At 41.8% G+C, this 16,745-nt stretch overlaps 1 protein-coding gene across 7 annotated transcripts in view; it reads right to left on the bottom strand.

Moving 5' to 3' along the window:
- CD36 (CD36 molecule (CD36 blood group)) overlaps positions 1–16,745 on the bottom strand; it is a 72,891-nt gene that overhangs the window by 11,592 nt on the left and 44,554 nt on the right. For all 7 annotated transcript variants that reach the window (XM_073328625.1, XM_073328627.1, XM_073328626.1 and 4 more), the window contains exons 3-8: positions 11,790–11,950; positions 9,803–9,947; positions 7,834–8,013; positions 6,280–6,371; positions 3,029–3,075; positions 399–468 (exon numbers count right to left, since the gene is read on the bottom strand). In XM_073328625.1, coding sequence (XP_073184726.1) covers positions 399–468; positions 3,029–3,075; positions 6,280–6,371; positions 7,834–8,013; positions 9,803–9,947; positions 11,790–11,950 — 695 coding nt within the window. The remainder of the gene's footprint in view (positions 1–398; positions 469–3,028; positions 3,076–6,279; positions 6,372–7,833; positions 8,014–9,802; positions 9,948–11,789; positions 11,951–16,745) is intronic.

Below are 16,745 nucleotides of genomic sequence, written 5' to 3'. Positions count from 1 at the left end.
CCTTATAGGTCAAGTTCTGCAACCCTAATACTGAGTACTACTTGTATGAATAGTCAATGGGCCTGAGTCTCCACTCACATCTACCACTGTAACTCTATGATCTTCAGTGGAGTTACTCCTGAATTACACCAGTGCAAAGGATCAGAGATTCAGAGGCATTGCAACTACTCACTCTTCAGTACAACTAAGGGTGGCAGAATCAGGCTTTAAGTAGCCAATCATGAACACAGCAAATTCATATGGTTAAAACCAAAGATTTGTTTATTGAGTTGCTTCAATGACCTGAGACCAAGCAGAGCAAGTTCAGCAACTGTCTTAAATAGTTTTTCAAAGAACATGATTTTTGGTGAGCACACATAGGAATATGAGCACAATATGGATATCTCCAAGTGTCCTACCTGCAAATATCGGAGGAAAAGAAGTGCAGGATCTGGTTCTTCCTTACAAAAGGAGGAAATGATGCACCATCTGTGGATGAAATAAAATAAGAGCTTAATGCAATTCCACTTTTATGACATGAGATCGTTGATAATGCCACACTCAGCTGTGGTCTTCTCCATATATTTAGAACAAAGAAATACAAATCTAGGGCTTGCACACACAAAGTTTTATGCAAGGTAGTAGCCAAGTCTTGTTTTCTATTATAGGCCTAATTTTGGAACCCTCTCTAAAGTCCCTAATAAGTCCTTTAATCTTAAATTTGGCATATATAGTCTGTGGCGAGTAGGCAATATCTTTAACAAAGGTGAGGGTATGTGCCATAGAAGATATGGGGCACAGAAAAGTACTAATTTTGGCTCCCTGCTGCCCAGTAGATTCAGCTCCAGGGTTTATGTAGCTAGAAGGGTTGAGAACTGATTTTCAGAGATGAACACCTATTGACTTAACTGGAATTATGGATGCTCAGCACTTATAAACATCATAGCCTTAGGCTTTTGAACATGGGTTTCTAACTACATATTGACTCAATATCCACCTCCACCATCCCTCTGAAGATGGCTCCTGCCCAGCAGGATGCTGTAACAAACCTCTAACCAGTTCATTCTCTGGAGCCTGTAACAGCTTCTATTTAGGTTTTATACAGCACCCATCACAGAGTTATAAATGCTTCTCTGGTATCTTAGCATCCTCAGCCTAGATGACAGGAGCAAGGAGATTCTCTTACAGACCATCACTTGACCTCTGTTATCAGCAGGGGCTTTTCTCATACAAGCCCAGATTCCATCCATCCACATGTCTGTGTGCTATTCCTAAATCCTGACAGCCTAGGAAATGGGTTGGCAAAACCTGACTGACTTTCAAATTCTTGGATGAGAATGTTGCCTGTGGTGTTTAATTTAGTTATCCAAACACTTCATTTTATCTCGTAAGGGAAAACCCCTCCACCCCATGATATGAAAGTCCACAAGAGAAGGAGGAATTCTTGCCATACAGAACTCTGATTTGCAGTTGGCCTAGCTGAACATAGTGCTTGTTGTGACAACAAACTGAATATCCACTAAACACTGAGTTGGATCACACAGTGATCATCTCTGGAGGCTGCTAATTTTACTGTTAAAAAGCTTGTTCTTTTGCTAGAGCACTGGGAATTTAAAAGGCAAATATAGAGTCCTTTGACACTTTAATGCAAGCAAGCCTCCTCTTTAAACCAGTTACCAAAGTTACATTTCATTCTAGGATGAGGACAGATTAACAACCATAAAAGGGAGAAAGAAAAAGAATTAGAACAGACACAATCAGTTCAGCTCCATGTCTGGCTACAAAATACTTTTCTTCATTCTCCATCCATATCCTCTCAGATACAATACCTGACTAAGAAGCAGCTCTCACAGGTGTTGACAGGATTTTAGGGTCCTGTTTAATTCTCCAAGGTCATAATCTCTCTTGAACAGCCATTATGAATGTAAATGTAAAATCCTTTTTATTCATCAAGCATGGGTTGATTAACTTCAGTTTATGCCACACCAGAGCCACTGAATCCATTTACCAGAGAATGCATATAGTCTACAGTCTGCAAGCCTGACTTCACCATCGCAAGGAAGGAAGAGCAAAAAAAAAAAAAAAGGCCGAGAATGGGGGAAAGGTTCAAGTCAAAGAGGAAAGAGATGAAGAAATGTCCCAGGAGCTAAGAATACTGCTTAACAAATAATCACTAGCACAGACTGCAATGAAGCATCAATCCCTTCTGACTCAGCCTTCATAAGAAGCTTAAGCACTAGTAAGGTGTTATTATGTCTGAATCACTTATGTGTGCTTTACTGTAAGGAGAATGCTCTATTCTAGCTAGTACGGTACAGTACAAATAAACCAGCTTGTTTTCACACTCTCTGGCTTAAGACCTATTGGGAAGAGAACTGCAGGTGCACACAACATGCAAGATAAACTGTTCAAAGTTTGTTGTGTCCCCTTGTGCTATTCCTAGTGTGGAGTCCCACTGGATTAATTTCTTGGCCCTCTGCTCCTTCCTATCTACCTTCCCCCTTTTGGTCATCTTGGTCTATCTTTAACCTTAGCTATTGCCTTTACAATGACAACGATAACACAACTGTACATACATTCTGACACCTCCATGTCTACCCTTGCTACTTGTTTTGACCAAATGAATTTGTGGCTTCATCTGAACTTCCCTCATCTAAGTGCGTCAAAGAGAGGAATATTGCACATATCCTCCAATGTAACGCTGTATCATCTGTCACCACTCTTTGCTCAGACCCCCCCTTTGCCGCTACTGACCATGTCTATAACACGTTTACTATTGCAAGAGCCTTCTCTATGGCTTCCACAAGCCCAGCCTCACCAGATTGCAGCATCTGTAGTATAATACTTTCTCTAGTGTAGTTTTCCGTGAGTGCATTACTTAACTCTTTGTAGCATTTTGGGACTCAGATTGTATTCATATATTACACAAAAAGAAAACTCTGCTGCATTACACTGTGCACACAATTAAAAGGGAAAATACTTTCTGCGGCCCATAGTGCTTTCACTAAGATGGGAATTCTCTTATGAACAGAGAGAGAGATAGACTCACCTGTTCCATTGACCATATCACACTGGTCAGCCCAGATGGAAAGAGTGCTTTAACGAAAAACAAAAACAGTTTCTGGTCATACCACATACCATGTATTTTTTAATGTAACCTATTTCAACCCAATTAGCTACATAGGCCCTGCTATGTATTTGCAATCATTCACTGCTGAAGTACGGCCTATGTAACTGAACAGGGATGCTTTCAAAAGAGAGAAGTCCCCTCCTTGATGCAGGGAGCTGTTGTTTTGGTTTTCAGTTCAGATGCAGAATGTTACAGAGTTAACCACTTCACTTGCTTTTCTCATCGAGGTTTTTGGCCTGAATCTCCTCATAAGAAGAACATAAGAATGGCCATACTGGGTCAGACCAAAGGTCCATGCAGCCCAGTATTCTGTCTACCGACCGTGGCCAATGCCAGGTGCCCCAGAGGGAGTGAACATAACAGGTAATAATCAAGTGATCTCTCTCCTGCCATCCATCTCCACCCTCTGACAAACAGAGGCTAGGGACACCATTCCTTACCTCAGTTACACCATTATAGCTCCACTGACTTTACTGTAACTATTCATGATGTAAGTGTAAGGAGAAAAGGGCTCTGAATTTGTTCTTCCTTTGCATGCTGTTTCCTTTCATCTGAAATAAATGTAATCTAAGCTGAAAAATGCACATTTTGATCTTTGCAAATAGGGAAACATAACGAAGAAATCTGACGAGATTTCCTGGTTAAGAAGAAAAGCACAAAAGGCTCAGTGGCCACTTATGGAAATAAGAATCCCAGTTTACTGAAATGGAAGTCTTTGAACTGTAGGTACAAACGTTTCAATAGTATTTTTATTTACATGCTATTGAATCCACCTGTTTCCTAACTCTGGTAGGATATTTGGTAGTGTATAGAGACTTGTCTTAAACAGAGTTCAGGTGAGATGGACTATATGGACTTAAACACGTGCTTCATGAGTATTCACTACCAAAAACAAATTTTCTAGATGAAAAAATATAAACAACATCTAAGAAAACAAATGGAACGGAAAATCTCTGAATTTCCATACAACCCAAACAATCCTTCCACTAGTTGTTCTTCTTGTAACTCCCTGTGAGAAGGCCTGACGGATCATATTATTTTGGGGAAAAAGGAATAATAAAGATTGCTGTTAGACACAAAATCCCCATATCTTCTCAGAAATGTCTCCTGTGACAGTGCATTAGAGCAGTATTTAGATGTACGGACATGGACAGAATTCACAATAGTTATGTTAGGATATAGATATTCAGGTCTATCTATAAAGGCCTATACTCTAAGAATTTAGGTGTATTCTTATCACTTGGCTAGTTATAGAGGTATAAAAGAAAGAATCAAAATCACTGTCTGCCAGTGTAAGGGCCTTCTTTTACTGTGACAGTCTGAGGCCCTGTTCTTAGGCTAAGGCCTTTGGCTAAGCAACAGAGGCAGCCATAAGCTGGGAAGTGAACGGTTACATCCTCACGTTCCAAACTAGTCACATTGAAATAAGGTGCTATTGGGCTGTTAGGAACACAGTCCTGTCCTGATAGTGCCTATCAACTCCAGAGAAAGGGAACTGCCTAGAAAATGTAAAAGGAAACTTAGTTTGATAGCATCCTGTCTGGCAAGAACTCACATCAATAGCTGGGATGTGAAATCCTCACTTCTGTATTGTTTTGTCATTATAGTTCCCACTTTGCTATTGTTTGTCTGTATAATCTCTGTCTCTTTCTGTGATTGTTTCTGTCTGCTGTATAATTAATTTTGCTGGGTGTAAACTAATTAAGGTGGTGGGATATAATTGGTTACATAATCATGTTACAATATGTTAGGATTGGTTAGTTAAATTTCAGGAAAATGATTGGTTAAGGTATAGCTAAGCAGAACTCAAGTTTTACTATATAGTCTGCAGTCAATCAGCAAGTGAGTGGGTGGGTGTGTGTGGGGAAAATGGGAACAGGGAATGAGGGGTGGGGAAATTGGAATCATGTTTTGCTAAAGGGGGAAATGGGAACAGGGAATGGGGGTAAGGAAACTGGAATCATGTTTTGCTAAGGGCAGGAATGGGAACAGGGACACAGGTGTAAGGCTCTGTGGTGTCAGAGCTGGGAAGGGGGACACTAAGGAAGGAAACTGGAATCATGCTTGCTGGAAGTTCACCCCAATAAACATTGAATTGTTCGCACCTTTGGACTTCGGGTATTGTTGCTCTCTGTTCATACGAGAAGGACCAGGTAAGTAAGTTATATTCCAAAAGGCATATTTGAATAGTAGGCAAAGAACAGTGTCTGAAGGCAGATAGCATTGGAAGTTGTGCAGTTAGTCTGAAATTCTTTCTCCTAACTCCTATCTCCTTTTAAGGATTGGAGAGTACAAATGTGGAGGACAGAGAGATCCATTATAGTAATGGTCTCAAGTTGCACTGGGGGAGGTTTAGGTTGGATATTAGGAAAAGCTTTTTCACTAGGAGGCTGGTGAAGCACTGGAATGTGTTACCTAGGGAGGTGGTGGAATCTCCTTCCCTTGAAGTTTTTAAGGTCAGGCTTGACAAAGCCCTGACTGGGATGATTTAGTTGGGGATTGGTCCTGCTTTGAGCAGGGGGTTGGACTAGATGACCTCCTGAGGTTGCTTCCAACCCTGATATTCTATGATTCTAAGTGGGTGAAGGAATAAGCCCCCTAAGAAGTTACAATTGACTTCTCCAGAGCAGGCAATTCACAAGGATCAGCAGATTAATCTGCCCCCTCCCGCCCCCCAATTTCCTTTACCGGGTTTGTTTTACATTGTAATGGATGATGATCACTGTCTAGTGTTGCTATGACTTTCTAACTTTATTGGCTCCACAATGAAGTAGTTACTTGTTCAATGCTTTGAAGAAGGTGCAAGAATAGAAAGCAGTGCCAATTTCTTTTGGTATTTTTATTTGGCCAAACTGTATTCAATCATATCCTGTGAAACCAATGGAATAGGGAAGGGATTAATGGGATCCAATCACTTGCAAGCGAAAACAGCAGCAACTCATTAGATTACACGATCCATAACTCCCTGAAATTCAAGGCCATAACGACGCCATGGTGGACTAAAAGAGAGAATATGGTTTTGCTGACCCTAGACCTTATCCAGCATTCACTGAAGTAAATGAGAGTCTTTCCATTGAGTACAATGGGCTCTGAATCAAGCCTGTAATGTCTTGTATAGAGTCACGCATAAAGAATATGCACATTTCTCTTATAAACAGTACTTATGGTACCTTTTGTTTTTATAGGATTGAATTATTGCAGTTTTGCTTATGTCATCTTTCCCATTAAAGACTCTGTACTGTCCATCAGATGTGCCATTATACTGCAAAAGACACAAGAACAGAGAACAACAGTTTAGTTTTACCGCTCTCAGGACTTTTAGTGAGATCATATATGTATAATCTTCCTTTATGTTCTTAACCTCTACGGACTTTATGCTTTCTTCTCTGTGCAAACATCAGGTGTGGGGTTTTGTCCTCATACATTTTGGAGTTATGGTTGGGATGGAGATTTTCATGTTTGGAATCACCGATTTGTTAATGCTAATAGCAAACAGAAACTAAGAACCTGATTCAGCAAAACACTTAAGCATGTGCTAAACTTGATATACATGAATAATTCCATGGGGACTTAACTAGCCTCAGTTTAAGCACTTGAATCGGGGCCTAAAAGGTCAGATCCTGGCCCCAGTGCATAGGTGCACTAGTGTGGAGAGACGGTATTTCTTATTATCTAAGCAGCTGGGAAAGATTCCAACCAACTAAGTGCTAGAGGAAAGACTAGGAAGGTGGATCTCTTCCCATATCTGTGAGTGCCAGCCCATCTGGCTAGTACAAATTTTGCTGTCTGCTGACATGCTTGCTGGGTATCTATCTTTCTCTCTGCTGCCTCATAGTAGAGAAGCAGACAAATACATAGTAATTCCCAAAGGTTTTCTAGCGACAGGACATTTTCTCCAACTCTAGCCACCTACACACTTATCCTTTAAATGTTTGGATGGCTTAGACTTATGCCACTCTGCCTCGCTGTCCCTCCCCTCCCTCCCATGACTGTGCCATGGTGTAACAAAACAGAAGAGAGCACATTCTGCTGATTTTATCAGGTACAAGAATGCCACTGAGAAGCTCTCTGCCCCCACTTCCAAACCATCGTCATCAGAGATTCCATTCCTGAAACAGAGTCCACACACACATGGACGCTTGCACAGAGTCCCTGTGACTCCAGTGGGACTCTGTAAAGAAGCAGGGTCCACATGTGGGGGTATTTCTGCAGGATCAGGATCATATGGAATGGTGTTGATGCTCTCCAGTCACTTCCACTGATTATGGCCATCTCTTTCCTCTTTTTGCTTCCCACGAGAGAATGTTGATATCTGTGAATAGTGGGACATATTAAGGTATGTCTACACTGCGTTTTCAAACCCCGGGCAGCGTATCTCAGAGGAAAGGCCTACTGAATTGGAATTGCACCACGGTGATGAAAACAACGGCGTAGACAGTGACACTCTGGCTGCAGCTTGGGCTCTGAAACCCAGGCCCCTTCCTGGGTGTCAGAACCTGAGCTCCGGGTCAAGCCTAAATGTCTACACATTTTAGCGCCCTAGCACAAGCCCCCACAAGCTTAGATTTTATGGACCCAGTCTCTGAAACTCACAGCCGCAGGTTTTAAAAGGCAGTGCAAACTTACCCTTAGATGCTATCTCCCTAAACTGCCACTGTCAGGTTGTCCAAGTCTCTTTCCACAGGACATTCACTAAAGGTGTTTCTCCTTACAGATTTACTTACAGGGTAGAAGACACCAATTGTTCGCTCCACAGGAAATATCACTTTCTTTAAGAATGGGTCTTCATAGCCCCAAAGAATTTCTTTCACACTTCTGGTTTGTAGCATGAACGATTTAGATGACTTGATCCATGTATTTAGCAATATCTGTACAAAAGAGTTTTGATACAGGGCAGGTGCGGCCTGCAATAATAATAACAACAACAGTTAGTATAATCTGGCAGACACATTCAGTGCCAAAGAAGATGTATTCATTATCATTATTTATATATGTGTAGTGGGGGACAGATTTGGACTGGGACTAATGAGGCTGTAAAGTGGAGTAAGGCAATATAAGGAGACATTTCCCTAGCCCTCTGCACAGCCTGTCCAGAGCTCAAGTTAAGACATGAGGCATAAGAGCAAGATGTTCGGATCACTGCTCCCACACTGCAAGAAAGCAGGTGGGACGGGTGCACAGGGGGTTCGGGACTGGGTAGAGCTTCCAAGTTAGCTATGCTTTGTGGAATTAGGGCCTTGATATGAATTTAGGTGCTTAACTTTGTGCATACAGGTTCAAAAATATTAGCCTTGATTAACATTGCTAAAGCACCTGGATGCTCTCAATTGAAAGGAGTTATGTTTATTTAATTTGGAATTAGAGCTGGTTTTAAAAAACCCACAGATTTGTCATACACACCCAAATATTGTCTCATTTTGGTCAATAAACATTGAAATTCAAACATTTTCAAATGCAGAATGTAATCATGCTGTTACTAGCATTATAATTACAGGAGCTCCTCAAGGTACCAAACAGCATGAAGGCCTCTTTTTTAAAGTGCTGTATAAAGACATAGCCAGAGAGTCCCTAGTAGCTTACATAGGTAAGACAGACAAAGGGTGGGGGAAACAGAGTGTTGTTATCTCATTGCACAGATGGGGAACTGAAGCACAGAGAAATCAAGTGCAGGTCACATAGACAGTCTGTAGAAAAGTTGGAAATTAAACCCACATCTTGACAGTGCCAGTCCAGTGCCTTAGCTACAGGACTATCATTTGACTCCTGATTCTTCCTCTCTGAATTGCACAGCATCAAGTGTACTAGTGTTTGTAATAATAATAATAATTAATAAATGGTAGTTGTTTTAATAAGGGGCCATTTCATAGCATCAGTTTTAAAGCAGTTCTGCTTAAAATCTGGAGACAAGATAATAATGCAAAGTATTTGTCTTAACTCAAGATAATTCAGCAACAAAATCAAGAGCCAATACGAACATGCATTTATAGCTTTAGTCAAAGCTGAATGTTCTAATGATACGAAAATACACAAATAATTCAGGCAGACAAAATCAAGTAGATTACCACTTTACAGATCAGGTCCCAGGCTTCTTGAGCAATATGCTTTTTCTTAAAAGGACTGTGATCTCAACAGGACTGGATGGCTCAGGGGACATTACCACATTGGCACTAATTGTAGTAGGGAGGCCAAGTATCGAATGAGCATGGGATATGTTCCAGCCTCTCCCTCCAGAGCAGGGTTGAGGAGACCGCCAGAACACTGTGTAACACCCGCAATGCACTGCTTGCACTGTATCTTGGATAGAGCAAGAACGCCAGTCTCCAAGATAATCAGTTTAATTTCACATTAAAACTGGTCAATAAACTCCTCTTACCCTTTGTGAATAAATCCCGCCTGAAAGGTTTTGCTGCTGGCTTTGTGTTTTGTTGACACTAATCAGTCCCTAGGCCTGACTTGCATTGACACTAAGAGCACGGTACATCAAGAGTGTAAAGGAGCCTTAAATTACATGGAATACATGCCCACTATCAAGCTGCTTTTACACTGCCAGAGTGGTGCAAAGAATCGAGCCCCCTGTGTTTTAGGACAATGGAGCCCACCCTGCAGTTTTGTTATTAGCTATAACTTCTCTCCTTTTGCCCTTAATCCTTCAATACCCAAGCTGGGATATTATTGTTTCCTTTCTTTACTTACAACAACAGCGAGATTGATGCATGTAAAGGTGTCGTTTTCTGGCCCAACTGACATATCAGGCTCGAAGCGAGCAACATTTGGCAGCATATAGGACACGGTGTAGTCAGGATGTTGAGTGATATTTTCTTTGGGTAAATATCGCATCCTTAAAATACAAAAAACAAAAACAAAACCCAAGCATAGTTTAACGTTGATTTTAGAGCCATAGGGCTCACTGGACATGACGAGAGCTGGTTTCTCTTGTTTGAAACGTTGCTGAAAAGTTTTCCTGAGGAATTTCAAAACTTCCTCAAAGAAAATTTGCGCCATTTTCCAACCTGCTGTAACCGTGACAGTGAAAAGATTGTAAAGATGTTCCTTTTGGGGAACACCTGCACCACAGCCAGAGGTGTGATAGCAGCATGTATAGATATACCAATGCTGTCTTTAATCTTGGTAGCTTGGGTACCAGTAGTAGGGAAGACATGTCAGCACTGGCTTCGTTGTGGACTAGAAGCCTGAGTAAGCACCCATGGTCCCAGGTGGGCTTATACACCTCTCACTGAAGCCCATGCTGTCCTAGTTTCACTGCTATTGGCATCTGTGCTAGCTAGATTTAAGCTAGCTTGGGTATACCTACACGTGTCTGCGCGACACCCCAGTTGCACTGTATATACAGCCTTAGAATTCCAGGAGTATCTGTGAAAATACTATGGCTCCTGTGAATACCATTTTTGCCTCTTCAGTAATTTCCTCAATGCATGAGTAGATAGTCCCCCGCCACACACACACTATTTGGATGGCAACAAATATTATTATGCAGCTCTTCAAGTTTTGATCTGAATTAGTTGGAATTCATCATATCATACGTTGTTCAGGTTCTCTGATTGGATAAACCTCTCTCATGTGTTCAGGGAGGTCAGTAGAAGCTATTATAATTTGTTTTCCTCAGCCATTATGTTGGAGGGAGAGAGAGTGTGTCCCCAGAAGACACTGAGGTGGAAGAGGCCTGTCGCCTGTAGTGAATTGGACATAACGATGTGACTAAAGTTTAGGGTGACCAGAGGGCAAGTGTGAAAAATCGAGACGGGGGTGGGGGGTAATAGGTGCCTATATAAGAAAAAGTCCCCAAAATCGGGACCGTCCCTATAAAATCAGGACATCTGGTCACCCTACTAAAGTTAATTATTTACTTACATGCTTTGCTGAATAGGGATGAGCTGCTGAATCTGGGCCTTGGTAAACAAACTTGGGAAAAGGAATATTTTGGTGGTTTAAGTTTTGCAGACTACATTAACAGTACTTGTGAAGCTTCAGGGCCAACATTTTAGCTACAGATGCAACAGCATTGCCAACTTTCTCAATTTTATTGTGAATCTCACCATAACTGATGCTTTTCTTAAAGCATTATATCCCGGAGTTAGATGAAGATGTGAGAATCCCAGTGGTCTTTTTTTTTTTTTTTCAAAAGAAAGCTTCTAGCACTGACGGTTGCAGAGAAAAGCATGGAAATGGGACCCCTAAAGATTCACAAACCAGGAGACAAATCAAAAGAATGCAACATTAATTATTTTTTAAATTTCTTATGGTTTTTAAGCCAACCTCATGATTTTAGTGGTCCTTATTCTGGATATGCTTGGTGTTAGTCATACTACAACAGGTATATCCACAAAGTGTGGGTGCCCCTGTTATGCTTATAAATCCCCAAATGCTTTCAGGCCTTGATCCAGCATGCCTAATCCCAGGCTAAATCAGGGCATCAAGCAAGCTTTCCCACATGAAAATCATATTAATTTGCATTTCACCTCTTATTTATATGTGCCTTTACCCAATTTGTGCACATGAATGTAATGTGGTTGTGTGTGCAATGGGTGTATGCAGATTTTAAGGCATACCTGTTATGTCTGTAGCTCTTTCTCATGAGCAGTGTCTCATTCAGAAGAACTTTCAGTAACTTTTACAATACTCCTAATATGACATATAGCATATTTTGAAAGCATTTGCCTACCTGTATGTGTAAGGTCCAATTTGTTTGAGTATTGGCCGTGATCCATTGTTCATCACTTCCAGAGGATTTTGCACATCATAGAACCAAAACTGCCTGTAAACAGGACTCCCTGGCACAACCCAGTTTTCGAAAGCTATTGTACCATTTTCAATGACATCTTCCTGTAAGCACAAAGTGAAACTAAAATTAACCACAGCAAAATCGTTGCTCTCAGCATTCCAGGATAGAAAGGAATGATGTTAGGGCAGTAGCCTAGGACACAGGTATTGAACCCCACTTTCCCTATTCTGCCTCAGACTTCCTTATGATCTTGGGTAAGTCACTTACCACTCTCTGTGTTTCTGGTCCCCAGCTGTAAAATGGGGAGAATAGTACTAAGTCACAGAAGCATTGTGAAGTTAAACATAAGATAATGAGGCACTCAAATATAATAATGATGAGTACCTAAGGGTATGTCTACACTGCAATTAAATACCTATGGCCAGCCCGTGTAAGCTGACTCGGGCTAATGGACTCAGGCTAAGGGGCTGTTTAATTGCAATGTAGATGTGAGCAGTGATGAGCTGCCAAAAGCTGAAGAACCAGTTCCTTCACTCGCTCCGGGTCTTCGGCAACACTGAAGGACCCGCCGCCAAAGTGCCGCCGAAAACCCGGAGCCAGGGAAGGACCCGCTGCCGAAGTGTCACCGAAGACCCAGAGCGACGCTGGGTGAGTAAAAATTAAAAAGGGACTCTCAGGGGAGCCTCCTCAGCCGACAGCTCAGGTGGGCCGGACAGGACAGTCCTGTGGGCTGGATGGGGCCCGTGGGCCAGAGTTTGCCCACCGCTTTAACAACCGGTTCTAAACCAGCTTCAAAATTTAACAACCGGTTCGCGCGAACCAGTGTGAACCAGCTCCAGCTCACCACTGGATGTGCGGGCTTGGATTGGAGCCCAAGCTCTGGGACAGCCCCCTGCACAGTGTCCCAGAGCCCTGGCTTCAGCCCATACATGAATGTCTACTCTGCAAATAAGCAGCCCCTTAGCCCAAGCCCTGCAAGCGTGAGTCAGCTGACACAGGCCAGCCATGGGATTTTAATTGCAGTGTAGACATAGCCTAAAATAGGCAGATTAGCCTTTTGTTAAACAGATGGAAAAAAACCCAGAATCTAGCAACATGTGATAGTAAAGTATCTGCAAACGAGTGGCAAAAGCCATTTCATCATTCATATGAGGCTTGTGGCAACCATTTCTGATAAATCTTTAAAAACAGTGGTCTGGCCAGACTATGGAGTCAGATGTACATGAGGATATAATCTGGTCACTGATGTAAATCATCAAGAACCTGATAGAACTCCCAGTGAAGTCAATGGGAACCTTACCATTGACTTTAATGGGAGTTGGTTTAGGTTCCAGTACCACATCCATTGAGTATTCTGGACAAGAAAGTTTAAAATATGACCAAACTATCCTTAGCATATTGTTTAAGAATATCTTTACCTGTGCCTATTGTTCAGTGAAGGAATCAAGCTCTAGATATTCAGTAAATTATTTTGCATATAGCAAAGACAAAACTACTTAGCAAAGAGCTGACTGAATTTTCAGCTTGGTCACTGAACCAAAAAATAAGTAACAAAAAAATTATTTTGGGTCAACCCCAAATGGATTATTTTCCTGCAATGTTAATTAGTAAATTTGCAGCACCCCCAGTAGCTGTAGAAACTAAAATGCTGGCATCAGTTCAGAGTGTTGTAAAAGAAAGAAGGGGCTTTTGGGTTAAACTTCTCCAGATTTTCTTTGCATCACAATTTTTTCCATTTTGAGCTTGCCCAGCACAAACCAGAACTGCGTAAAGAAAGAGTGGCAGCCATTAGGAACCACTTCATTTAGAATTTGCCTTAGAGAGTGCTACATAAAGAAGTTGCTTAAAATAACTGCTTTGTGTAAATACAGCCGGTTTGTACTCTGATACTCTGATTCCTAAATACACTGGTGATAGTTTAAAAGCCTGGGCCTGCTGTTTGAAGCTCTGCAGTAATTTATGTGCACAGATATTTGTGTGAGAGGGAACAGAAACGCAGCAGCAACAGATCTAACTTTTCAGATTGTGCTCTTGCACGGAGAGTCTGAGACAGTGAAAAAACAAACAAACCCCAAAATAAAAGAAAACGGAGCCTTTAATATTGTGCAAGCCCCAGAAGGCCAGGGATGCTGGCACAGCAATATATTAATCCCAGGGAAAGATCGACCTTCCATTATGAGGCCATTTGCAGGAGAGGCAGGCCAGCGCATAGGCAGCTGAGGGCCCTGAGATTTCAGTAGAACACCAGTTCCCAAGGGAGGACCTTAAGGTTAATAATTGTCTTCATATTCTTGGGCAGGGGAGAAAGTGGGGAATCCTGGTTATGATGTTCACAGAGAGTTCTCCGTATGACCAGGAGAAAGGAGTTCATGTAAGCGCCGTACAACTCCCTCTGCTCAGAATCGAGCTGTTGCCTGTATTCATCGTCCTCTAGGACTGGAGGTGATCCACCTGTGGGGATTCAGTGCTGACCCCATATATACCTGCCATTCTTTTCGTTTGTAGAACAGATAGAGCAATGGTTTACAAGCATTTAGTGCTGAATGGTCACACTAGCCCTCCCTGGCCCCCAGGAGCTAGGTACTCTGCCAACTTTGCAGAAGGGTAAACAATGGCGGAAAGGTTAAGTGACTTGACTAAGGCCTGGTCTATGCACAGTTTTTGTACTAGTATAACAATTTCAGAGAGGGCTGTGATCATTAAACTAGTACAACCCCTGCTGTAGTCACAGTTATACCAATATAATGGTACCTGTACCAGTATAACTAATCCACTAGGGAGGTCGTACCACTCTCATTATACCGTATAGTTAAAACGGTCTGATTTTTGTCTAGAGAGATTGTGTCAGAGCTAGGATTAGAATGCAGGAGTCCCTTGCTTTCAGCCCCATGTTTACTACACAATGCCAAGCTACTTCTCATGCTATTAGGCTGTATCCAAGAGGCCACACTGGATTTGCCACAGCCTCCAGCTAAGAGAAAGCTGGCAGAGGTTCTAGTCCCATAAAAGGCGGGCTGTGGCTATATCATCACTGCCAAAAAAGGCATGTTTTTGACCACGGGATAACGAATGCACCTTAGCTCTCTTGCTGTAAAATCCTAGTGGAGATAAAGCACCTGTAGTTTTTGCCATGATATAGCTCAGCGAACGCAACACTGTATGTTCACCTATATGTTCAGTAGGTCTGAAAATCCATCCCGGTGTGGCTAGAGGGAAAGGGGGAGTTAACAAAGCAGAAAACGTTAATCTTTTGTTTACAATGTTTTGTTTACTGTCTACATCAGTTTGTATTTTCAAAGGAGCCTTTGCAAGAAAAGAGCTAGAGATTTCTTTTTTTAAATGAAAGCTGGGATTGTCCATTACATTCATACCCTCTCAGAACTGGGGCTAGAGGGCATGGCTGGGGACTTTGCAGATCACAGAGACCAGCTCACCAGATTCTCCATTGTCTTGTTTTCTTGGCTGGCCTTTACAATGAAATGTCAGACAAGGACTCCAGGCTTTGGCTATAGCCTCGGTAGTTTCTACTATCTCTCATATTTGTCAGCTCAAATTAGGATATTGGGAAATCAAGTGCAACCCACAATATGCTTTCCAGCGAGTCCTTCACTCGCTCCGGGTCTTCGGCGTCACTTTGGCGGCGGGTCCTTCAGTGTCGCCGAAGACCCGGAGTGAGTGAAGGAACTTGCTTGATTGCTATCCATGATAAATGGATGAGACTCCACAGACTGAGATAAATTCATATACTTTAAGGTCAGAAGGGACCATCATGATCATCTAGTCTGACCTCCTGCACATTGAAGGCCACAGAACCTCACCCGCCCACGCCTGTAACAGACCCATAACCTCTGGCTGAGTTAGTGAAATCCCCAAATCATGATTTAAAACTTCAAGTTACAGACAATCCACCATTTACAATAGTTTAAACCTTCAAATGACCAATGCCCCACGCTGCTGAGGAAGGAAAAAAAAAACACCCCAGGGCCTCTGCCAAGTTGACCCACGGGAAAATTCCTTCCCAACCCCAAATATGGTAATCAGTTAGACCCTGAGCATGTGGGTAAGACCCACCAGCCAGACACATGGTAAACAATTCTCTGTAGTAACTCAGAGCCCAGATAGTTTCATATAGAGGAGGTCGGGAAATGATAATTTTTTCTTGCAAAAACTTTCAATACAAATATATATATTTTTTCTTTTCGTGCACAATTTTCTTGGAAAATATTTTGGGTTTGCATCAAAAAAAACCCAGACTTTGAACATTCTTATTTAAAAACTAAAACCCCAAATTTTTTTGATGAAAGCTGATTTTTTTCTGCAAATATTTCCATTTACTCAAGAAGCCATTTTCCCCCCCAAAATACATTTCAATGGAAAGTTTTTGACCATTTCTAATATCATATTTATTGATTATAGTGTGTTGAACGCAAGATTTAATGCTTCTGTAAGGTACTTGTCAGAGGATTAAATTCTCTCCATGGCCTAAATGTGAAAAACCAATGGGACCTTCACTCACTTACTCCTAGATTGAACCTACCCCTTTTATCTCCACCTTCCATAGGTTAGCTAGCAGAGGAAAATACAGGGAATTATGAGAATCAAAAGTAATAGGGATTGGCTTCATTTTGAAGCCTCACAATAATCAAATTGACATATTTGGTGATGAAAAAATTAAAACAAGGGAAGTTGCTGTTTGGCAATATCTCCGAACAGGCCGCCAAAAAATGCTGGTTTCTGGGCAGCTCAAGATGCCCACGTTGTGAGCACCTCAGGCTGTAGCAAAGCTACCATTGGCCTATCTCAGCTTTGTCACACACCTGGCCATTTTATGAGTATATCGGCTGCCTTGTGCAACGGAAAATGTGCATTCGAAATTCTGTAAAACTACATAAAATA

Source organism: Lepidochelys kempii, chromosome 1, assembly GCF_965140265.1.
Source record: "Lepidochelys kempii isolate rLepKem1 chromosome 1, rLepKem1.hap2, whole genome shotgun sequence".
NCBI lineage: Eukaryota > Metazoa > Chordata > Testudines > Cheloniidae > Lepidochelys > Lepidochelys kempii.
Note: the sequence above shows the minus strand (reverse complement) of the source record. Positions and strands in the feature narration are given on the sequence as shown.